The following is a 23,164-nucleotide window of genomic DNA, read 5'->3' on the forward strand; positions in this document are numbered from 1 at the left end:
CCACGTCACATATCTACTATATCTACTGCATTAGCCTACTCCTGCGCCTACTTCGGCGCCTAATGTGTTGCTGCGGATAGCCATTAGAAAGGGCATAATCCAAGGCAGACAGCAGTCTGCATATTTAGTGTAACTGTCTGCTTTGTTAATAAGGCATCTAACCTGTCCTATCTCTTAACTCTAGAGTCTTTCTACACTTTTACTTTCTATCTTTCTCTAATTTATCTTGCAACTATCTATGCCAAGTCTACTGTTTAAACCCCATTTTCTGTCATGTCTACAAACGTTCGGTCGGAGCGACTGTCGAAGTATTTTGGAGCCGTCGTCAATGGAAAGCAGGAAGTTCAGGATCTGACCGATTTCAAGCGATTTGTTGAAGCAATCCTGAACCAGAGTGATCCTAGTATTGTTGTCCAGCGAGTTATCTCAAGCCAAAGCGCTCTGAATGCCTTGCGAAATGGACTGAGGTTCAGCCTCACACCGGTCTTCATTAACGGGTACACCGCGAAGTTGATTCAATACTTGAACCATCGCGAGGTCAAGCTCCTTTGCAACGGCCAATTTCTCGAGCAACTTCTTCTGATCATTTTGGAGCCTTGTACCCTCTGGGGTGCATTTCTGGAGGCGTTCCGCACTCGGAAACTGGAAGTTCATGCGATCCAGGCTCTATGCTGGTTGATGACTGAGCTGCTTTCATTGCCTCCCTCTTGCGGAGTGGATATTAGAGCCGATGCACAAGCTGTTTTGGATGATGGATCGCTTTTCTCTTCACCCTCGGTTGACATACGAAACCTCGGCCACAAGATCAGATATTGCCTGGAGATGAAATCACCTGCAACCACCCTCCAGGACTCCGAGATTACTGCAGGCGGTCGGCATGATAATGATTTTTCTGATTTTCGCTTGACGGCCATCTTTCCTACGGCCGATGAGATGAGGTGTACAGAGAAACCGTTTTATCGCCGTGCTGAAGACATCGCGCAGCTGTCGAGTGGCCAGCGTGTTGCAGGACACATTGACAATCAGTTTCGCCTTCTACGAGAAGATATGCTCTCAGAGCTCCGCGATGACTTTCAAATTGCGAAAGGCACGAAGAAGGGGCGAAGGTCGGCTTTCCACCTAAAGGATCTCCGTCTCGCCCATGTCCGCTGCACTTCTGGAACCTCAACCCACCTCCGACCATGCACCATTGGTGTTACTGCCCAGTCTGGCCTTGAAAAACTCAAGAACCTCTCAACAGATGATCGCAAAGCTTTCTTGAAGGACAAGCCCCAGTTTGTCAAGCATCGTGCCTTTGGTTGCTTGACCAGAGACACAGAAATTGTGGCTTTTGCTACAATCGAAAGAGAAATCGATGAACTGATCTCCGACTCCCCAGTGGTTATGCTGCGTATTACGGGCGAGGAGGCGCTCAAAAAGTCTCTTCTTTATCTGAAACTTTACCATGATGTGGAGTTCTTGCTTGTTGACACCGCAATGTTTGCATATGAGCCAATTTTGAAATGCTTGCAGGAGAGGATAGAGCTACCTCTCACAGAGGAGTTGTTCCTTTACGAAAGAGACCATCCTGTGAAGGATTCAAGTCTAGTTCCTTGGAAAGTGGTGAACAAGTTGAAGGAAGAATATGGATCCAACATCCAGAGAACCCTTAAAACTTCAATGCCAGTGACATTGGACGCTTCACAGCTAGATTCTATGTTGGCCGGGTTGACACAGAGAGTGAGTCTCATTCAAGGACCGCCAGGTAAGATCATGAAATCTCTTAATTCCATTACCAAGGATATCAAACTGACAGCATGAGCTCTAGGTACCGGCAAATCATTCATCGGTGCCCTTCTCGCAAAAGCCCTGCATGGTAATACTAAAGACAAAATCTTGGTCATGTGCTACACGAATCATGCACTGGACCAGTTTCTGGAAGACTTGCTAGACATTGGTATCGATTCATCTGATATTGTAAGACTGGGAGCCAAGTCGACACCACGCACTGAGCCACTTGGATTGTTTAAGCAGCGTTCATCCCATAAGAGGAACTATGCCACTTGGAACACCATCAATGCACTCGAAGCGGACGGAAATGAGCAAAAGATCACTTTGGATACTTCTTTCCAAAATTACAAGAACCTCACGGCTAATCCTGCGTCCATCTTGGACTATCTGGAGTTTGAAGAACCAGAGTACTTTGCAGCTCTGACTGTACCAGATGACAAAAGCGGGATGACTATGGTCACCAAGCACGGAAAGGCAATCAAAAAAGACTACCTATATAAACGATGGATCGGAAATCAAGGCCCAGGAGTATGTTCTGATCTTCTTCCCGCTCATTGTCGCGATATCTGGGCACTGGATCAGAACATACGGGAGGAGAAACAGAGGTCTTGGGAGAGAGCTTTGCTGAGTGAACAGGCGGAGTCTCTAAGCATCAGCATAGGATTGTTCGACAAATGCCAAAGTCGACTGAGCGCTACCCTGGGGGAGAAAAACCGCGAAATTTTGAAGTCAAAGCGAATCATCGGCTGCACCACTACTGCAGCGGTAATGTATTCTGAGGACATTCGACATGCTTCCCCTGGAATCGTGCTTCTCGAAGAAGCGGGCGAGATCCTTGAGTCCCACGTGCTCACCGCAATGACACCAGATACCAAACATTTGATCCTGATAGGCGATCATCAACAGCTGCGACCAAAGATCAACAGTTACAGCTTGAGCACAGAGAAAGGGGATGGTTATGACCTGAACGTCTCCCTATTCGAAAGACTCATACACGCCGGGTTTCCACATACGACACTGATGAAGCAGCATAGGATGTGTCCGGAGATCTCAAGTCTTGTACGCAATCTCACCTATCCCGGGCTGGAAGACGATCAAAAGACCAAGAACCGTCCTCAGCCACGAGGGTTGTGCGACAGAGTGATATTTTTCCATCATCAAAACCCTGAAGATACTTTTGCCCAAGTCTCCGACCGACGTGATGAGAACTCGAAAGGGAGCAAAAGGAATGCGTTCGAGGCAGATATTGTGCTCAAAATTGTGAAGTATCTTGGACAGCAGGGGTATGGAACAGACAAGCTGGTCGTGTTGACTCCATATTTGGGTCAGCTGAGTCTACTGATGGACACTCTAAGCAAACAGAACGATCCAGTTCTAAATGACCTCGATTCCTACGACCTTGTTAAAGCAGGGCTCCTATCGCAGGCTGGTGCTTCCCACTCTAAGCGTCCAATCAAGCTGTCTACAATTGGTAAGTAGGAAGAAAGAAATAGGTCCAAGTAAGAGTCTAACCTGAGAAAATAGACAATTTCCAAGGAGAAGAGAGTGAAATTGTTATAGCTTCACTCACCCGCAGCAACAAAACCGGCGACATAGGGTTCATGGCAGCCCCCGAGCGCCTCAACGTTCTGCTTTCCCGGGCCCGAAATGTCCTCATATTGGTGGGGAACTCGGAAACATTTGTCTCTAGTCGAAAGGGTCAAAAGCACTGGAAGCCATTCATTGATCAACTGAAGTCAGACGGGCATCTATACGATGGGCTCCCCGTCCAGTGCGAGCAACATCCTCAGACAAATTCCATTCTCCGAACAGCGGAGGACTTCAATAGAGAATGTCCGGATGGAGGATGCTCTGCCCCTTGGTCAGTTCACGAGAAGTTCTGCTGATATTTTCATGCTGACTTCCCCATAGCGGCGTGAAACTAAGTTGCGGAGTACACGAGTGCCCGTCAAAATGCCACCAGCTTGCAGACCATTCAAAAATGAAGTGCACAAAACTTGTGAAATGGACGTGTCCCCGAGGTCATGACCTATCTCTCTCATGTTCCCAGACCAAGCGTTCTTGTCGTTCCTGTATACTTGAAGACCAAGTCAAAGAGCGCAAGCGCAAACGCGATCTCGAGTTGGAGACTGAGCGACAAAGGAAGCAGACCGAGTACGCCAGGCAGCTTGCAGAGGCTCAGGAAGAGGCTTCGCATCTCAAGCGCGTGCGACGCGATGAATTCGATGATGCGGAACGTGCGAGAGTTCTTGAACAACACCGTCAGGAAATTGAGGATTTGAGGAATCCCCCCAGACCCGCATCTCCTCAGCCGAGAATGAGCTCTGGAGCAATTGCGAGTACACCCTCAAATACCACAGAAGCAAGCGCAGATTCGAGCGTTGCAGTCACCCGAAGCCCTAGTGCTGAGTCTAAAAGTCAACAGGTAATGCCGCCACCAGAGACATCGGCGGCTAAAAAGGACTGGGAATATCAAAAGCAGTTCTTCAACGCCCAAAGCCAGGAGATCGACAAGTTAATCGACATGACCGGACTTGAATCAGTGAAAACAAAGTTCTTGTCTATCAAAGCGAAAGTGGACGTTGCCATCAGACAGAACATCAAATTGAGCCGCGACCGATTTGGATCTGTATTGCTTGGGAATCCCGGTTCCGGAAAGACAACTGTTGCCCGTCTCTATGCAAAATTCCTATCCTCCATGGGGATCATTCCGGGCGACAAATTCATCGAGACAACCGGGTCCAGGCTCGCGAATGATGGTGTTTCAGGATGTCAAAAAACCATCGAAGCCCTCTTGAAAGACGGCGGCGGTGCCATTTTCATCGATGAAGCGTATCAACTCGTCGGCAGCAGTCTCGGCGGTACCCAGGTTCTGAATTTCCTCTTGGCTGAGGTTGAAAACCTCACGGGAAAAGTGGTCTTCATTCTTGCGGGATATCAACGGCCGATGGAGAAGTTATTCGAGCACAATACAGGACTTCCTAGTCGTTTTCCGCATGAGCTTAAGTTTGAAGATTTTGACGATACTGAGCTGATGCAGATTCTGGTCGGCTGCATCGAGGATAAGTACAGAAAGCAGATGAAAGTCGAAGATAACCTTGGAGGACTTTACTGTCGTATTGTAGCTCGTCGAATTGGACGCGGGCGTGGTCGTGAAGGTTTTGCCAATGCAAGAGCTGTTGAAAATGCCATGTCCAAGATCTTTGAGCGACAAGCTGCACGGCTCAGCCTGGAAAGACGACAGGGTGGCAGCAATATTGATGATTTCTTCCTGAGCAAGGAAGACATGATCGGTCCAGATCCATCGCAGGCTTTGAAATCATCCAATGCTTGGCAAAAGCTGCAGACCATGATTGGTTTGGACGCTGTGAAGAAGACGGTGCAGGCTATTTTAGACACTATGCGATACAACTACCAGCGTGAGCTAGATGAGAAGCCCCTGGTTGAGTACAGTCTTAATAAAGTGTTCTTGGGGAACCCCGGAACTGGGAAAACTTCAATCGCGAAGATCTATGGTCAGATACTTGTGGATATCGGGTTCTTGTCAAATGGCGAAGGTATGCGAGCTTCTCCCTTGTCTGTAGGATTTACTGACAATCGCAGTGGTTGTGAAGAACCCGTCAGATTTTGTTGGCAGCGTGATTGGAGAGTCCGAAAAGAATACCAAAGGGATACTCGCATCTACACTGGGAAAGGTTCTAGTCATTGACGAGGCCTACGGACTATTCGCTGGAGGTACCTCTGATGGAGCAAGTTCCAAGAGTGATCCATACAGAGTTGCCGTGATAGATACCATTGTGGCAGAAGTACAAAGCACACCTGGTGATGATAGGTGTGTCTTGCTTCTGGGTTACAAGGAACCAATGGAGGAGATGTTTCAGAAGGTCAACCCTGGCCTCAGTCGACGCTTCCCCATTGACCAGGCATTTGTCTTCGAAGATTTCACTTCAAGTGAACTGGATGCGATATTGAATCTGAAGCTCCAAGAACAAGGATTTGGCATAACTGATCGCGGCCGTCGCGTGGTATTGGAGATGCTCGAGCGTGCTCGGAATCGACCACATTTTGGCAATGCAGGCGAGATTAATAATCTGCTTAACACCGCCAAGATGAGGTATCAAAAGCGCCTGTCTTCTACCAAACGTCCCGGTTCTGTCCCAGATTCTATTCTTGATGCTCCTGACTTTGATGAAGACTTTGATCGCGCGGATAAAAAGGAGAGTGTTGCGAAGATGTTTGAAGGCGTCATAGGATGTGAAGATATCGTGGCCAAACTGGAAGGCTATCGTCAAATGGTTCAAACCCTCAGAGGACTGGGCATGGATCCTCGCGAACAATTGCCATTTAACTTTGTCTTCCGTGGTCCTCCAGGTATACAAGCCCCTGCTCGCGGCTTTTTGTGTGCTGAAACATTGCTGACATATAAATACTCCTTAGGTACCGGAAAGACAAGCACGGCCAGAAAGATGGGTCAGGTCTACTACGACATGGGCTTGTTAGCTTCGAGTGAAGTGGTCGAAACCTCAGCAACGGACCTGGTGGGTCAATATGTAGGCCAGACAGGCCCCAAGACTCAACAGGTCCTAGAACGTGGTCTTGGGAAAGTATTGTTCATTGACGAAGCCTATCGGCTCGCCGAGGGCCATTTCGCCAAAGAAGCCATGGATGAGATTGTGGATGCTATCACCAAGCCCAGGTTTGCTCAAAAGCTGATCATCATTCTGGCCGGTTATGATGCGGACATCAACCGTCTCATGTCAATAAATCTGGGGCTCACCAGTCGTTTCCCAGAGTCTTTTCAATTCGATCCATTGTCTCCGGCAGACTGTGTCAAGTTAATGTGTGAGCTTTTGTTGAAAGAAAAAAGAGATCTCTTGAGCAAATCACAAGCTCAATTTGACTTGGTCTGCCTGGAGAGCCCAGACTTCGAGTTTATGAAGGGAATGTCGGAGCGCTTTGATAGACTTTCAGAGACTGCTGGTTGGGCAAACGCACGAGACGTTGGAACGCTCACAAAGACCGTCTTTGGCAAAACGCTTCAGTCATCTAGCGGGAAGAGGCTGATGCTAAGCAAAGATACGGTGCTCGATGCTCTCGACTCAATGATCAATGAGCGATCCAGCCGGGAAGTCTACCGGCAAAACCCTGCCTCAACTGCGAGCAAACCAAGAGAGCTAACAGACCTGGCCATCCGCACACAACCTTCGAGCAAACCTGTTACTGAGTCGGACAATCAAGGCTCAGCCAACGAGGATGTGGCCTCCAGCAAGAAACCAGACACGATGGAGCCTGAACCAGACAACTCCGCTGCTACCATGAAGCGAGATGCCGGCGTCACGGACGAAGTGTGGCATCAACTCGAGAAGGACAAGGCTCTAGCAGAAGCCAAAGAGAAAGAGTACTTGTGTTTGAAAGAAGAAGAGGAAGAGCAGAAAAAGAAGATATTGAAATTGAAAGCGGAGGAGGAAAAGGCAGCACGGGAGCTCGAAGAGGAAGAAAGGAAAGCGGATGAAGATGCCAAAAGACGCCACGAACAAGCCCGACTACAGCATGAATTGGAGCGCAGGAGACAGGAAGCAATTTTGGCGACACTCCGCAAGCAACAAGAAGCTTTCCGTAAGGAACAAGCTAATCAGGCAAAGTTGCGGACCATGGGAGTCTGTGTCGCTGGCTTTCAATGGATTAAACAATCCGGCGGATATCGATGTGCTGGTGGTTTCCATTGGGTTTCGGATGCTGAACTTGGAAGTTCCTGAGCTTGGGATATTGGATTGAGAATATTAGAATGTCATTAGCATCTGAAGAACTAGATATATCTCTTTGAAACGTCCATTTAGTGCTTGTTTGCACTTCTTTTTGATAGGCAACGCCCATAATCACTATTAAATTCCCATCTGTTCGCTCTTTATGTAAATCTCTAATGAGACTCCCTAGATCAAAAAACTTAAGTGCACTACAACAGACGCATCGTGACAAACGTTTACAGCTATCGCCTTACCTCCCTTCTCATCCATCCCATCCAACTAAATCCACGCAGTCGACATGGCGACTGCCACACCCACAATGGAAATCGACAAGCTCACAGCGGGCATCAAGATCCTCATGACCGGAAACGAGATACTGATATTCCTCAGCACCGGCGACCTCATGGCAAGCCCAATAATCCCAACACCAGGAACCCCCCACGTCTCAATGCGACTCAATGAACTCCCAGACTACCTCTCCACCCGAACCTTCGTCTTCGAAGACCCAAAGGCTCTCGAAGAATACCTCAATTCCAAATCCACCCATCCAACAGCAACTCATCTCCGCCTCGTCCCCATGCATCGATTCATAAATGCTCCATTTCCGAAAGTGAGCAGCGGAGTATCGAACTCAGGACGGACACGTCAGTCACTGAATCAGCCCGAGGTACGCGAATTCTATGAAGCCATGCCGTTCCCGTACCCAAGTCTTGAATTCGTTTCCATCGATCAGATCACATACCCCGAGGGACAGGAGTTCATTACGCTTATTGCGGATTGGAGGGCTGCTTGTCGGGCTGTTCCGAGGGGACACAAGGTTCAGGAGATCACTTTTGATTTGAATGGGTCGGAGAAGCTTAATTCCAGCTATGTCTCTCGGGTGGTGCAGCTGATAAGCACTGTTTTTGCTGTCAAGGCCGGTGGGCCATTTTACAGTCGACTTTGTGATGATGAGGCATATCTATTCAAGGATCGTGTGGTGAAGGCTTTGGCACGCAGTGGGTCTGGGCAGAAGAGTGAGGGTTATCGACGATTTGATATCTCGTATTGTGTTTTAGGGTTTGGGAATGGTGATAGGCTTGGTTGCGAAGGTTGAGGCTCGGCTGCAGGGCTGGGATTGGGGGGCTTTTTCGCTGGTCATGTGTTTCCCGAAGATACCTTGACATGTTGGAGTTGAAGAGCGATGCATGGGAATCCGGGATTGACATGCTGATTGATGTGTCTTTTGAATGAACTATTCTGAATTTGTGTACAACATAATGTGACAGAGTCAATCCAACGTTTCACGAATCCCAAACAAGCATTTTAACTAGAGACGACTGTCAACCAGGTTCAGAAACCTTGTTTTTTGTGTGTTACAGCGCAAAATGTGTTTCAGACTTATACACTCAACCGACGAGACAATAACAACGAAATCTTGAATAACGTGAGACGTAGGTTGAAAAGACACCTGACCACCAACCTCGGAAGGTTCCCATCTCACTCCCAACCTCAATACCCAACAGCCAACACCAACACGTATACCAAGCCAGCCAAAATTCCAATCCAACGAGCTTAGCCTTAGACTCCAACTACAGTAACACAGCTGACCCGATCTGCAGGATACAGTTCCGGGAAACAGGTCACATCGACAAGCAGGCCAGATTGGCAAGATATAATTTACTCAATAATAGTGCTTTCCGAGTGCCAATCCCGGTGCTGACATCCGAACCTACATACCCGACCGGATAGCCAGCTGGAATATGGTGTTAGTAAGACTGTAGAACCTTCCAAGGAACCATTGTACTCCGTCTACTGTATGATACCTTGAAATGGACGTAGCGCCGGCTCCCGGTTCCCGGGTCTCGACCTGGCCTTGGGAATTGGAGTGAAAATCATGTGTCATAGAGCACAATTATCTAACGGGGTATTATTTACATTGTGAGATGTTACCCCCTCGGTTGATTTAATCGCGCAATTTATGTTATATGTGCAAGTCAGGTGCTGGTTTCTCATCCAATTGGGAGGAATGTTATTTTTTTTTTCAATATAGAAGACACGTATTTCCCCACGTGAGGTAGCGGAATTACTTCCTATATTAAATTCCCGCAGAATGCAGGAAAGCTGAACAGGTCAGGTCCCAAAAAGTTGGGGAAGAGAAAATCTGGGGAAATGGACGCACAGACACCGAAGGACCAACTGGTGATTTGTGATGTTCGCCGCTCGGATGTCTTGGCCACTCAGAGCACATGAGACTTGCAAATTTTCTTTTTTCTTTTTTTTTTTTTCAACGTCATTTCACATCTGGGGAACGACCTTTTACCCTAATTCCCGGCCTCCTCGGCTCACCTGAGAGCCAAGGGGGTGTTCAATTAGTGTTCAACCTTGGACATCATTCTCGGCATCCTGGGCATTGCTAATTACTCCATGCGGTGAGTGAATTACATTTACCTTATGCAAACTATAGATGCCCTAGACTTGATCTACAGGGGACGCTAATGAAGATTTATCCCGCAAATTTCGGTGCGATGGAGTCATTGTACATAACGATCAGCGCGGTGTATAGCCGTATTTTATGATCTGATATTTTGATCGGGCCGGTATACTCTATAGTATAATAGTATAATAGTATAACTTGTATAATTTATAGAGTTGCATTATTTTCAAGTTATAGCTACATAGAACTATTAGACATTTTGACAGTCCACGGGGTACTAGGAGAACCTTGCCAGTGAAAATTGTGTCGCACAACCCCGGTGCTGGAAATAGAAAGTGGACACGGGCCGGCAAATGATGCAATTGTTGGAGTAGTAAAATACCAAATTCTCTACCATGTAACATCGTGAGTATTGTAATTACATTTTTCTCCCATATAAAAATGGTCGATGCTTAATGCCTCATATGGTCCATGATTTGCACCTGACATGTTAAACCTGACGTGAGAATGCGGTGTGTGCTCTTACAAGGGATAAATTTCACCACACTTGAACCATCGAGAGGTTTTCATTTCCTGGGGGTAATGGAAATCCCCATTGGTTACTAAGAAGGGTTTCTATTACGTTTTGCCACTATTGGTGGAGCCTCGGTCAGATGACTTTGGTTGCCCAGAAACATGTAAAAGCGGCCAGAGTCAGGCCATCTGGGGGAATCTAAGAGCCAATCATCATCTTGAACCAGGTCACAGGGGCGTTTTAAGGGCACATGCGGTTGCTGACTGAGCACTGAAAACAGAAATATCCATGGCCACTAAACTCCGATGACGACGGGGGGAAAATAAAATTCAAAAATAAAAAAATGAAAATTCAAAAATGAAAATGAAAATTTAAAAAATCCCAAAAAGGTTTCCCCATAGCACCTTGTGACTGGATGTCGTGCCTGGATCTGGAAATGACTCCAAAAAGGCCCCTGGGACTATATAACATGAATGTCCCCATGGTTATAGACCCATAACGCAAATTTTACACTTGATGGAGTTTTTATAGTCACAGTTTTAGACTGTTTATACCTCTCTATATTTCAGATCTACCATCATTCACCATGTCTCGAAATTACCGTGTCGTCGAACCGCACCCTTCAGTCCCACATGCCGGTCGTCCAGCCGTCTACACCGGCCGAGGAGGATGTGGAAATATCGTCAACCTAAAGAATACCAAGACCACCGACTCGCGCAGCGCAACCGGTCCAGCCTCTCTCGCCCGTCTCGACTCTCGCGCCCCAACAACCTTCATCTCAGGCCGCGGCGGTGCAGGCAACGTCCACAGCAGCACCGAACGAGCCATCTTCAGCTTCGACGAAGAACTCGAACGTGATCTCCGCCAGGCGGCCCCCGTCTACCACGTCGGACGTGGTGGTGCCGGTAACACCATGTACCGTGACGACTGCAGCAATTCCAGCCTGAGTCGCAAGTTCTCGGCTGCCAGCACGGCGACGAATTCCAGCTCTGGATCTGTGGCAGATCGGGCCCGGGATATGGCTCGTCGTGGTCTCGAGAAGGGTTGGGGAAAGCTCAAGGGAACTGCCTAGATGCATGTCTCTTTCCTACATATCTTGTCTCTGACAACATCAACGACATAACGACCCAAAAAAGTTTTTCCTTTCTCTTGACCTTTTTTTTTTAATACGGGGAATCTACCGCGTCCGAACTGGAACATCGACAACACGTTGATCGTCTTCCCAAAGACCATCTTACTACCCATGTTTCTTTCTGCGAAATACCACATCCGAATTCATCATTCATACCTCCCCAAGGAACCTCTTCATTGAGACATCTTCACTCATGGACCGGCGTTTCATGCTCTTCGTGGTCAATTTGCGCCCTGAGCCAAACCACCCTACATCATACGCCTCCAGGATCTAGAAACCCAGTTTCTAGTATCAACATACCCAAGTATCGCGCCATCGAACAACAATTGTCTGGCATCATTCTCGGAGTCCTGTTTTTCCTGTTTTTCCTATTTCAACTCAATCTGTCACACTCTGTGTTTCTTCTGTCTTTCAACATATTCCCCCCATATTGCGCCAGATCTACTAGGTCCTTCCTAGTAAACAATGAATTGCATGCTTGGGTCTTCCCGGGCTGGATTACATTCCAATACTTCCAATTGTATCATTGTAAATGTAAATTCTATCATTGTAGACGTAAATTTCGTATAAGACGTGCTTGGGGGTGGAACCCATGGCGAATCTAGATTTGGGCATGTCGCATCGAGTAGCGTTGTAGCCGTGGCTAGCCGACATATTTTGGGATGGTCATGATCATCCCTGTAAACTTGTTTATTCTTTGTCTGTGGTCTGGAATATTCTGTCGGCTTTGTTGTAATTTTCTTTGTCTTAGATCGTCCGTGGATGTTCTTGATTTGGATTGGTATTCTCTATATATTCTTTGAGATTTCAAGTCCACCGCCATTTGATAGTTCCTATTCCTACATGTATCCATGGATTCATTTTCTTTGATTTCACTGTTGTTTCTATATCAAAGCGTTACCGGAAATAAGATTTCGGTTTAAAAAAAGAAATTGCCTCCCGTACCAAGTGAAGCCCATCTGCGTTCGGGCACCCATGACTAGCCGAGTCATAATGGGAGGCGAATTTGAGAATAAGCAAACATATCTTCATAATTATTGCCCCTCCAGAAATAGATTGAATAAGATTGACTACTATTACATATACAACTTCCGAGTACATTGCATACAAATAAGCTACGCAATAGATGAGAACATGTAAGTATGCAGGCTAATATGTCCGAGTAAAATTATGTCCAGACTAGAACAAACCCCAAGACGCAAAAGAGACTGTATTTGCAATAAAGTCAGAGCCAATGCTAAGATGAGCTGGATAGGGATGGGGTATCAAGAGTCGGGGAGGCGACTCGGATTGGTGTTGGTCGATCAGTTCTTGGTATGTATGCACTGCCAATTGCGTGATGATCGATCCAGATTGACAAGATATGTTTCTTGTGTTTTCTAGGGATTGGAGATGGTGCCTTGCGGATCTTGGAGACAGTGGATGTGATCAGTTCCGGAGTGAGTCGCCAGAAGGACGCCATAATATCAAAGACTTTCGTCATGGGCGAGTCCTTTATGCGAATCGCTTGTGGATCACCTCGGGATCCTCGTGCCATTCGTCTGCGCTTACCCACATCTAGAGAGTATATAGTTAGTTACGATTCATTAGCAAAAGGGGAATCTGCATACCTTTCTAAACGTGCTCAGACCGGCAAGAATGCTACCACCAATCCATGTGGTGTACTTGCGCTCAGCAGGCGCAGAAATGCGAATCTTCATATCCTCGACTGCTAGTTTTTTGATCTCGCGCATCAACCGATCAGGGAAGTTCTTGCACAGTGTTGAACCTCCAGAAAGCACAATATTGAGGTATAGCGATTTTCGCAGGTCAAGATCTGTGCGAGTGATGGCGTCCTGCACGATCTGGTGCACACCGGGATACTCGAGGCCGATGAGCTCGGGATCGAAGAGGATTTCAGGCGCACGGTAACGTTCTTGGCCGATCTTGAGAGGTAGGTTCATTAGTATTGTTGTAAACCCAGAACAAACAATATTCCAAGACAGTGCATACCTTGATCTTGTGACCGTCTGGAAGAACGTAGTCCATCGCCTTAGCATCAGATTTGTGGTAGCTATTCATCCACTCCTTCTCCTCTCGCTTCGGATCCAGCGACACGTAGCAGACCTTCTCCTTGATCATCCGCACCACCTCCTTCTCAGCGCTAGTGTGCAACACATGTCCAGCCTTCCGCAGCAGCAACTGCATCTGTTCCGTAACATCACGACCAGCAACATCAATTCTCCGAATACTATTCGGAATAGCGAAACCCTCAAAGACAGGCACTGCATGGGAGACACCATCACCGGAATCCAAGACCACACCCGTAGTCCGACCAGACGCATAGAGCGACAACACAGCCTGAATCGACATATACAAGGCCGGCACATTGAAAGCCTCGAACATGAGTTGTGCTGCGATATCACGGTTGGCGCGTGGGTTTAGCGGTGGCTCCGTGAGCAGGACGGGGTGTTCTTCGGGGAGTGTCTTGAGCTCATTTTCATAGACGTAGTGCCAAATCGATTCCATGTCTTCCCAATTCGTGACAATACCGTGTTCCAGTGGATACCTGATCTTCAATAGTCCGCGGAGTTCTTGTGCGCGGGACCCGATGAACGAGTCTCCTTCCAGACCACCGGCCATCACCCGTGGGTGCTTGGGACGGCCGACAAACGACGGGAAGTAACATGATGGGATCTCCTCTCCGGCGAAACCGGCTCGAATTGTGCCACTGCCATTGTCGATGACAATTGGCACGTTGTGAAGAGTTGCCTCAGCCATTGCGGGGAGTGGTGTGGATGGGAGGTGAGGTCGGGCTAGGACGAGTGCGGGTATAGACGGCCTCTCGGCCTAGAATGGGCGACTCGGGGGATTAACGGAGCGGAAGTGGATTGAAGGCGCATATAATGTTTCGATGGTTGGGCGTGGATGTTCTTGTCACTGATTCAGGAGTGGACGCGAAGCCGCAAATCCGCAAATCGGGAATTGTCAACAAGGAGCTTGGGCCACTTTTAGTTCACGCCTGGTAAATTGGACTTCCATAGAATTGAAGTTTATAGAATTATCATAATGTTTCTTTCTAGCTAATGGTATAACAAGAAGCATAGGCCAATTATTTGTGCGAGAAGCTACTCGGTAGTGGTTCAAATATACATAGAAAATAATTGGTTCTCTTCATGGTCTATCAGATGATACTTCTACATCTACTCAATAGACCGAACAGACCAAACTCGGACCAATTGCTTGATCAACGCTTACTTTAATTTCATTCAACGTCATACTTCGTGATAAAAGGAATCTCCCAAGTCGATTGTTCAATCAACAAAAGCGATTGGTGGAAATCCGTCTTCATAGGTCGCCAGAGGGGGTTCCTTTAGTCCAAAAAGCTCAACTCATCAGACATACTTTCTGCAAGAGTTGTATTTCCAGATCTCATAGATAATACCTCAGCCTTCTGTGTCTCTGCTCTGCTAATTGCATCGCCCACATCCCTGATCAGAAGTTAGCCAGACTGGCCGAGTAGACAGAGGATAGATTATTTACTTGACCGAGCTACTAATCACGTAGTTCCCTTCCTCGAGCTCATCAGCCAGTTCTTGCTGGTGATTATCGGCAAGGTCTGGATTGGGAACCACAATCAAGGGCACACCCAAGCGAAGTCCTGCAAGAACAGTCCCACTTCCTGTGAGATAGTAAGTGGATCAGGCCTCATTAGTTGATATGCGAAACAGTGATGTATCATACCGGCGTGACAGATTATCAATCCGCGCTCTTGACCAAGAGCCTCTCTTTCCACGGTCATCATCATTTGGGCATCGATGCTCGGTTGGAAGTCGAATCCCCCAAGGGTGATACCGTGGTGGGGCTGGTCACTGTCGACGAAGTTTTGGAAAACTTCCTGGCCATCTTTACCGTACTGGACAAGAAGATGGGTGTAGTGACGTTTGGCTAAAGTCTCGAGGAATTGTGAACTAAGTACTTGTTCAAGTAGTTTCTGAAAGGAAGCTGTGGCCCCGACAGTCACAAAGCATAGCTTCATTGTGGCGGTGTTGCTGAGGTGAAGTGGGCAAGTAAATCAACCTTGCAAGTTTCTCTCGTAATCAGTTATCATCCTCACATAAAGGAATTATAAAAAGATGCATTATCGAGATGAAGGAATAGTCCAAAGATCGAGAAGCCATCATATACCATGGTGTCACGTGTGGATGAGCCAGACTAGTCTGAATTTGGAATAGCGCACGGCGGTGAACCTCGCAAAAGTGGAAGCGGAAAACATCGTGGTCGAGATCCTGTTCCTACCCACGCTATACCCTCAACAATGGCTTCAGCAGCTCGGTTATTGACTCGCCCAGCTGGGCATATGGTCCGGAGGGGCCTCATCGCCCCCTCTGCTCGGTACTTCTCCGCCTCGCCGCTCAATCGCGTCCAGGATGACCCCGTGATTCCTCCTCCGCCGAAGGAACTCAGAGCGGAAGACTTCCCCCCAATGCCCGAGTACTCCGTTGATCTCCTGACCACGGAGCAGCGATCAATGTACGATCTGATGTCTCCCGAGGAGCGCGCGGCATTCGACGAAGAGAACACCCGCATGGTTGCCGAATTCAACGACCCCCAGAGCGCGCCGCGGCCTTCGAAGAACTTGAGCGGAGCATTATGCAGATTGACAAGGAGGAGGATCTCCGATTCGAAGAAATCCGCCCCCGTCGCGCTGGTTTCTGGGCTGAGGACGAGCCTGATGAGTTGGTCAACATACTCGAGGACGGAGATGAGGAAATCAATGATGACGAAATCACGTCTCTGGCACACGCAGAGATGGAATTGCACCGTGAAATGAGAGAATATGCCCGTCTTACAGCATGGGACATGCCAATGCTGAGCAGTAAGATCAATTGCTCGGGACTACATTTCCCATCCACTAACGTTGACCTGTAGAGCTCGCTAAACCATTCACCCTGCCTCCCCCTACCCACATCCTCCGCTTCCGCTACACTACTTACATGGGCGAACAGCACCCGGCCGAGCCCAAGGTCGTTATGGAGCTTGCATCCCAAGATCTGACCCCCAAGTACCTCACCGAAGCCCAGCGCCAAACATTCCTCAAGCTGGCTGGTGTGCGATACAACCCGCAGACCGATATCATCCGCATGTCGAGCGAGAAATTCGGCTCGCGTGCCCAGAACAAGCGCTACCTGACAGATGTCGTTAACTCGATGATCAAGGAGGCCAAGGAAGGTGACTCCTTCGCCGATATTCCCCTCGACCTCCGCCACCACAAGTACAAGACCAGACTTCAATTCCCCGAACACTGGAACATGACCGAGGCCCGTCGGAATCAGCTGGAGGCGCGGCGCAAGGAGCGTCTATCTGCCGAGGAGACGCGAGCTGCCCTTGTGGACGGTAATACGGTTGTCTCGGATGCTATCAAGGCTCTGCCCTCACTCAACCCTGCTCTCCAGGCCAAGGCTGCCGAAGAGCGGGAACGCGTTGCTGTCAAGGTTGGCGCGCGGAAAAAGGTGGCTCGCCGGTAATTGATGTTCGTCAACTGTATATTGGGTGTGTTTGAGAAGCTGTTGTCAGACATTTGCGAGGCGCGGGCGCATATTTCAGGATTTTTGGCATCTTTTCTTTCGAATGTACTATAGTCATTTTATTCCATGCATTGGCGGCTCGCTGTTACTCCATTCCATCTTGTAGTGTGCCTATGACTTGCCACTGTACGTATACTATCTTCTATGGAGCTTTATTTAAATACTCACAAGTACGTGGATACTGAAGAATCGAAACGGCAATAGGAAATAAACAACGCATTTAATTGTGATATCTGCCAAGCAAATGATGTAGTACGCAGATCCAACCTATGGACTGCAACCCCGGAGTCATCAGCTGACTTCGTCTGATCTGTACTCGAACCAGCAACGACATCCTATCCATGACAGATGGGACAATCCCTGCTGCAGTTCCAGAAACGAAAAATCACAAATGAAAATCACAAATGAAAATAACAACTCCATATGGGCACATATTGTTTAATATCGTCAACGCATATCAACGATATCAACAATTGTAACATCCCAATCCCGAGCAAAAAACCGAAAAAGCACAAAAAGAGCAAAAAACAAAGCATCTTGAAATGAAAAAAACGATTCCGTCAATAACTGCCTCCTATCTCTCACTCATGTATTGTCGTCTTGCATGTCTGGACTATCGTTCGTGCTTGGAGTATAGTCTGTGATATCATAAGGCATATTTATCTGGTAGGATGACATCGAAAGGGAGCCACATCGATGCGCCAGATCTCATAAATGCACGAGAAAAAGATAGGGATGATCAGCGAGTGGTATCATGCAGGGAATCATGAATACCAGACCAGGCCAGACACGCCTGAGTGAAAGGTTTCGAAACGACCCAACTAGTTGCTGTGGGGAGTGTTGGAGTAAGGTCCAAACAACTGCGCAATGTTCCCAGTGGGTGGCGAAGTACGCTTGAGAATGGGACCTCCAATGGGACCCCAAGTGACGCGGGTGTCAGCTGAGTTGAGAGGCAGATTGTCTGTGATATGAAGATCTCCAAGCTGAGGAGTCGAAGGTCCATAGCTGATCTGGACGGTGCTCTGGGAGCTGTTCGAAACCGACTGCTTTCGAGCAGGGAGCTCAGCCTGAGTGAATGTGCCGAAGGACGGATCGTAGCTCACGGCGGGGAGCATGACACCGCCATCGGAAGAAGTGGTAGAACCGTGCTGGTAAAGGTGAAAGGGCTGATGGTGACGGTGTTCAACCGGCTTGTTTGAAGCATCCTCGAAGATATCTTCATTACATTCAGTCAGCTCATTGAGTGGCCAGTAGACATTCCGGTTGCGGGATTTACCGTCATCCAACAGAGATTGATGGGCAGCCATGGAAGCGCCAACATGGCCGGTAGTCGAGACAGTCATTGGAACGGTAGCCGGAACGACAACCGGGGTAGTCGGGGTGCAAACTTGCTTACCGCCAAATCCATGAGCTCCATAATCGAATGCGGGTTGGGGAGATCCCATGCCAGGGGAACACTCGCCGCTGCGCTCACCATCACGCTCACCGGCAATGCTTGGACGAACATAGCCCATGTTGCGGTTGCGGCCACCGCGGTAGGTGCCTTTCCAGTTGCTGCCATGATGTCCATTCGAGGCTCCATTGCGGCCGCCACGCTGCTGGTGGTGATTGCCAAAACCGTTGGGAGCTCCACGGTTAGCTGGTCCACGGGGAGGAGACTTGTTGAACTGAGTTGGAGACTTGTTAACCTTTGGGTTTGCATTGATGGTAGAGACCTTGCTAGCGTAGCTCTCGTCAGTGGTAGAGGCAGGCGATGGCAGGGCGCGCATAGGTGGCTGATCAGCAATGGTGAGCTGAGAGCGAGCCTGGCTTGGATGCAAAAGACTCGCAACGTTGTACTTCTCGCGGTACCAGCGGGGAATGTCACGCAGGCCAAGTTTTTCAATCATGGCCAAGTCGACGGGCATCTCATGTTTGTAAAGGCATCCTATGCGACACAGCGTCAGTCAAGACCTCATAGGGTCTCGGGCATTCAGTTGGCTTACCTTGCTGCAAGTAATCGCATTCGCCGTGGCGGATCCAGTAGGAACAATACTCCTTCTTAGAGCTTGGGGCCTGTGTGGAAAGAGTCAGAGACATGAGCCATAATACGCCAGGAACACAGCCATACATGCTTATTGCCCATCTGGGGGTTCTTGGCATGGAACGTTGGCGCAACTGGGGACAGTCCACCGGCAGGAGTGCCACCGCCGGTAAGGCCGTGGTGGTCAATTCCCTGAAACAGGATAGCCTGAGCAGAAACCCGCATGGGCTCAGGAACGTGGTTATTGGTGATGATCTGCAGCAAAAGGCTGTGCATATCATGATGAGGTCCCTTCCCAGCCTCACTTTCAGAGGACTGGGTAACCCCGTCAACAGACCAAGGCTCAGAACGTTGGGTAGCCAGGCCGCAGCTGGTCATACCCTGAGTCTCTCCAGCATTGAGGGTGCGAGAGACACCACGGATGGTGAGGTTTGTGGGCAGCTCATCGACGGCTACCAGTGGAGTGAGAGTCCCATCAGGGCGGGTACAAAAGAATCGAGGGCGATCATTAGACGCCATCTTGACAAAAGGCAGATCTTAGTCAAGGTAAAAATGAAATACTGAAGATAGGATTGTGCAATAATAATGCTCTGTGTGATACAGAAAGATGAGAGATGGGGAAGAAAAGAAAGGATGGGGAAGAAAACGCTTGTAGGAGAAGAGGGTTAATGGGATAGTTGACAAGCAACAGAAGAGGCAGGTGACAGGTGACAGCCCTGGAGACAAACAAATTGAGAAGAGAAAATGTGACCATAAACTGAAGTCTTGGGAAACACAGTCTCATATATTAGGAAGGATCAACTGGGTAGCTTGACTATGTTAATTAATCTACATTTCAAAGAGATACAGGAAATTAATACAATAAATTAGACTATCTTAGGTACACTGGGATACACAATGGGGATATATCTATCTTGAATCTCACAATAACTTCCCCATGGGGACAAAGACAACATAGTTTATCAGATCGGGAAATGAAGGTACAGAGTTGCACGAAGGTGATATGGACACATTGTTTCTCTGCATATCAAAGAGCAGAAAACTCTTAAATGGTGTAGGAATAAACTACTGAAAGACACGAATAAACTGTGTATCATTCGGAGTCCCATGTAGCTTGCAAAAACATCGTGAACATGTGCCTTGGCAGGGTTGAGCGGGTGACTGCAGAACATACCTAGCCCAATTCTAAACTTGACCTTCCATGTTGCTTCTCTATCTTCCATGTCTCCAAATACACTTATATCAAATACCAATGCTATGCACGTTGTTTGAGGCTCCCAGATAGTCATTGTCCTCTGTATTGTGTCCGATAGAGACTAGGACAAGGTGAAAATACTGATACACACATACTAAAGTCTTGCATACTCTGAGAGAATGAAACAATAATATTGTTTCATTCTCTCCCAGGGATACCTCTTCCGACATTCGACCCCGTGCGACTCATTCCAACATCAATATCTTTGACTACTTATTCAACTATATCATCTCTAGGACCACCCTTTTGAAATATATGGGAGACCAAGCATGTAGTCATTGCTCTCTTACATCGAGGAAAACTTGGATTACTTGCTTGAAAATAGGACAAAGTGCTTTCAAGCGGCTGCCACCCCAATCCACTCAGTTTGCAAATAGCCCAAAGAGGTAAAGATATTTAGAGCCATAAAATACAAACCGACCAAAGAAACGAATAAAAAGCAAAACAACATAACAACATAACAAATATCCTTCGGTGCTCTTCTCCTTTCCTGTCGTGTCGGATGTCGTTGACAATTGCGGCTTAGGTCAAAATCCCGTGACTTGGCTTGACCTAACTCGACCGTCCAAGCCAACAGCCATTGCCTGTAGCATACAGCCTCGCCTTCCAAAGTTGGAACACCTTTTCATCTAGTAAATCCACCAAATACAGCATAAATTTGAAGTCAGATAAATCTTCCATAGAAGCAAAAAAACAAATGACAATTTTTATCAGCGGCAATTCTGCTAAGGCTATTCTAGCGACCTTGGCCCATGGTATGCTCCACTGCTGCTCATCTCAGGAGGAATTTGAGAGCTAACCCTCTTGCTTGACTCGGCCCTCTTGCTTGACCCGGCCCTCTTGCTTGACCCGGCCCTCTTGCTTGACCCGACCCTCTTGCTTGACCCGGCCTTCTTGCTTGGACTCGCCCTCTAATTTTTGTACTGACCGACTGTCTTTCATTTCACCCCTCCGTTCTCGTTTTCTCAACTTGATCTTCTCTGCGTTCTTCCTCCGGTGTTCTCGTTGGTATGACTTGAGCTTCTCTGCGTTCTTCAGATAGTATTCTCGGTTTCTCGACCTGATCCTATCTGCGTTCTTCTGTTGGTATTCTCGATAGTATTCTCGTCGGTATGACTTGATCTTCTCTGCGTTCTTCCTCCGGTATTCTCGTCGGTGTGACTTGATCTTCTCTGCGTTCTTCCTCTGGTATTCTCGTCGGTATGACTTGTAATTCTCTGCGTTCTTCATATAGTATTCTCGGTTTCTCGACCTGATTCTATCTGCATTCTTCCTCCGGTATTCTCGATCGTGTACCTTGATGTTCTCTGCGTTCTTCCTCTTGTATTCTCGTTTTCTCGACCTGGTTCTATCTGCCTTCTCCCGGTCCAATTGTGAAACTTCCACGGAAACATTCTGGTACGCATCGTAGAATCGTTTCTTTTCTTCGGTAGCATCCCCCAAATCCAAAGCATTGTTCATCTCATGCTTCAGTTGTAGCAGGTCTCTTGTCAGATTAGATGGGAGCTAGCACTGAGTTAGCTGGGTCTTCTATGTAGTGAAATGTATTCTTACTAGTACGCATGTTCCATGTTGCCGGACACACTGGCCACAACGAGTTGCATTTCCACGGGTAATTTGACAGTCCAGTAGCCTTTCACCGGGCTTCAGTGGCATTCCCCATTTCTTGAAACACACGACGCAGAGCTGATCTTGTGGCGTTGTATCTGAAAACTTAACGGAGCTCGGAGTACGTGTCTCTTCTAAAAGATCTTTGGAATCGAAGGGGGTGAAACTGCGCTTAGAGTCAGTGTGGTTAGAATTGGCCATCGACTTATTTGCGTCGATTTTGGGAGCCTCCAATGGCTTCTCAACATCTTCGCAAGATGGATTTCGTTTGCCACCAGTAGCGGCATTCTGTTCCCTAATGCTAGCTGCCAAATCACGATCAGCCTTTTCAACCTTGGTCGATGGCTCAACTAGGTCAATATCAGGGGCCCAGGGCATCTCAATATCTTCGAGGGATTGTTTCTGATTGGGTTCAGTAGCCGCCTTCTGATCTTCAAGACCAGCTGCCAGATCAGGATCGGGCTTCTTAACCATAATTGATGGCTCAGTTGGGTCGATCTTGGGTGCCAAGGGCATATCAATATCCTTGGAGGATGGTTTCTGATTGTCACCAATAGCTGCCTTCTGGTCTTCAAGACCAGGTATCAAATCAGGGTCATGCTTCTCGACCTTGATCAACGACTCGTTCGCTACATTATGATATAGCTGTTAATCTGTTCACCTTTCATAGGGGCAATAGCTCTTGCGCAGTTTCGCAGACTAACCTTGTTTGCGATCATCATCTGGCGTTTTGACTGGAGCATCTCCAACTTGATGAAGGATGCTTCCTGAGATGCCAGGCTGCTCAAACTTCTGTGTGGCTTTGGGCATCACATGCGGAGTAGTAGTGTGGTGTTGCTTCATCTCTGCGAGCTCCTGCTTAAGGTGGCGCCTTCGCCGATGATGTTCTTTGGGAGGATCCATGTTGTGAACCCGGTTTGATGAAGTTACTTGAATGATAAAGGAAGGTGTGGAGTGATGGAAAAGAAAGATTTCCGTATGTCCGTCTTTGTTTCTTTAAATACTGGTTTGTTACTAGTCATGTCACTATGCAATCCACGAGGATTGCATAGTAAGGTTCTTAGAGGATTTTGTAGCTTCAAAGATGTTTTGCCTTTGGATTGCTTTCTGGTCACGTAGTACATGAATACTGTAT

At 47.8% G+C, this 23,164-nt stretch overlaps 9 protein-coding genes across 9 annotated transcripts; 5 read left to right on the forward strand and 4 right to left on the reverse strand.

Annotated features, from left to right (window-relative positions):
• Positions 1-273: 273 nt before the first annotated feature.
• Positions 274-7,526, forward strand: N7517_006746 (ATPase AAA-type core; the record flags this gene model as incomplete). Its single annotated transcript, XM_056724476.1, has 6 exons — positions 274-1,744; positions 1,808-3,241; positions 3,295-3,631; positions 3,682-5,327; positions 5,374-6,141; positions 6,208-7,526. The coding sequence occupies 6 exons, from the start codon at positions 274-276 to the stop codon at positions 7,524-7,526; spliced, it is 6,975 nt and encodes a 2,324-aa protein (XP_056580726.1).
• A 286-nt stretch (positions 7,527-7,812) lies between these two features.
• Positions 7,813-8,610, forward strand: N7517_006747 (uncharacterized protein; the record flags this gene model as incomplete). Its single annotated transcript, XM_056724477.1, has 1 exon — positions 7,813-8,610. One exon carries the CDS (start codon positions 7,813-7,815, stop codon positions 8,608-8,610), a length of 798 nt encoding a protein of 265 aa, XP_056580727.1.
• Positions 8,611-11,030: 2,420 nt separating this feature from the next.
• Positions 11,031-11,516, forward strand: N7517_006748 (DUF3602 domain-containing protein; the record flags this gene model as incomplete). Its single annotated transcript, XM_056724478.1, has 1 exon — positions 11,031-11,516. One exon carries the CDS (start codon positions 11,031-11,033, stop codon positions 11,514-11,516), a length of 486 nt encoding a protein of 161 aa, XP_056580728.1.
• A 253-nt stretch (positions 11,517-11,769) lies between these two features.
• Positions 11,770-12,024, forward strand: N7517_006749 (uncharacterized protein; the record flags this gene model as incomplete). Its single annotated transcript, XM_056724479.1, has 2 exons — positions 11,770-11,796; positions 11,866-12,024. 2 exons carry the CDS (start codon positions 11,770-11,772, stop codon positions 12,022-12,024), a joined length of 186 nt encoding a protein of 61 aa, XP_056580729.1.
• Positions 12,025-13,070: 1,046 nt separating this feature from the next.
• N7517_006750 (actin-related protein ArpA) lies at positions 13,071-14,336 on the reverse strand (the record flags this gene model as incomplete). Its single annotated transcript, XM_056724480.1, has 3 exons — positions 13,071-13,133; positions 13,187-13,501; positions 13,569-14,336. 3 exons carry the CDS (start codon positions 14,334-14,336, stop codon positions 13,071-13,073), a joined length of 1,146 nt encoding a protein of 381 aa, XP_056580730.1.
• A 592-nt stretch (positions 14,337-14,928) lies between these two features.
• Positions 14,929-15,594, reverse strand: alg13 (N-acetylglucosaminyldiphosphodolichol N-acetylglucosaminyltransferase catalytic subunit ALG13; the record flags this gene model as incomplete). The annotated part of the gene is made up of 3 exons (XM_056724481.1): positions 14,929-15,046; positions 15,099-15,237; positions 15,300-15,594. The coding sequence occupies 3 exons, from the start codon at positions 15,592-15,594 to the stop codon at positions 14,929-14,931; spliced, it is 552 nt and encodes a 183-aa protein (XP_056580731.1).
• A 279-nt stretch (positions 15,595-15,873) lies between these two features.
• N7517_006752 (mitochondrial 37S ribosomal protein mS35) lies at positions 15,874-17,083 on the forward strand (the record flags this gene model as incomplete). The annotated part of the gene is made up of 3 exons (XM_056724482.1): positions 15,874-16,146; positions 16,173-16,434; positions 16,488-17,083. The coding sequence occupies 3 exons, from the start codon at positions 15,874-15,876 to the stop codon at positions 17,081-17,083; spliced, it is 1,131 nt and encodes a 376-aa protein (XP_056580732.1).
• An 881-nt stretch (positions 17,084-17,964) lies between these two features.
• Positions 17,965-19,685, reverse strand: N7517_006753 (uncharacterized protein; the record flags this gene model as incomplete). The annotated part of the gene is made up of 3 exons (XM_056724483.1): positions 17,965-19,070; positions 19,129-19,198; positions 19,254-19,685. 3 exons carry the CDS (start codon positions 19,683-19,685, stop codon positions 17,965-17,967), a joined length of 1,608 nt encoding a protein of 535 aa, XP_056580733.1.
• Positions 19,686-21,216: 1,531 nt separating this feature from the next.
• On the reverse strand, positions 21,217-22,932 carry N7517_006754 (uncharacterized protein; the record flags this gene model as incomplete). The annotated part of the gene is made up of 3 exons (XM_056724484.1): positions 21,217-21,927; positions 21,976-22,658; positions 22,734-22,932. The coding sequence occupies 3 exons, from the start codon at positions 22,930-22,932 to the stop codon at positions 21,217-21,219; spliced, it is 1,593 nt and encodes a 530-aa protein (XP_056580734.1).
• Positions 22,933-23,164: the final 232 nt, after the last annotated feature.

The sequence above is a fragment of the Penicillium concentricum genome, assembly GCF_028827145.1.
Source record: "Penicillium concentricum strain IBT 3081 chromosome Unknown utg000002l_segment0_segment0, whole genome shotgun sequence".
Classification (NCBI taxonomy): Eukaryota; Fungi; Ascomycota; class Eurotiomycetes; order Eurotiales; family Aspergillaceae; genus Penicillium; species Penicillium concentricum.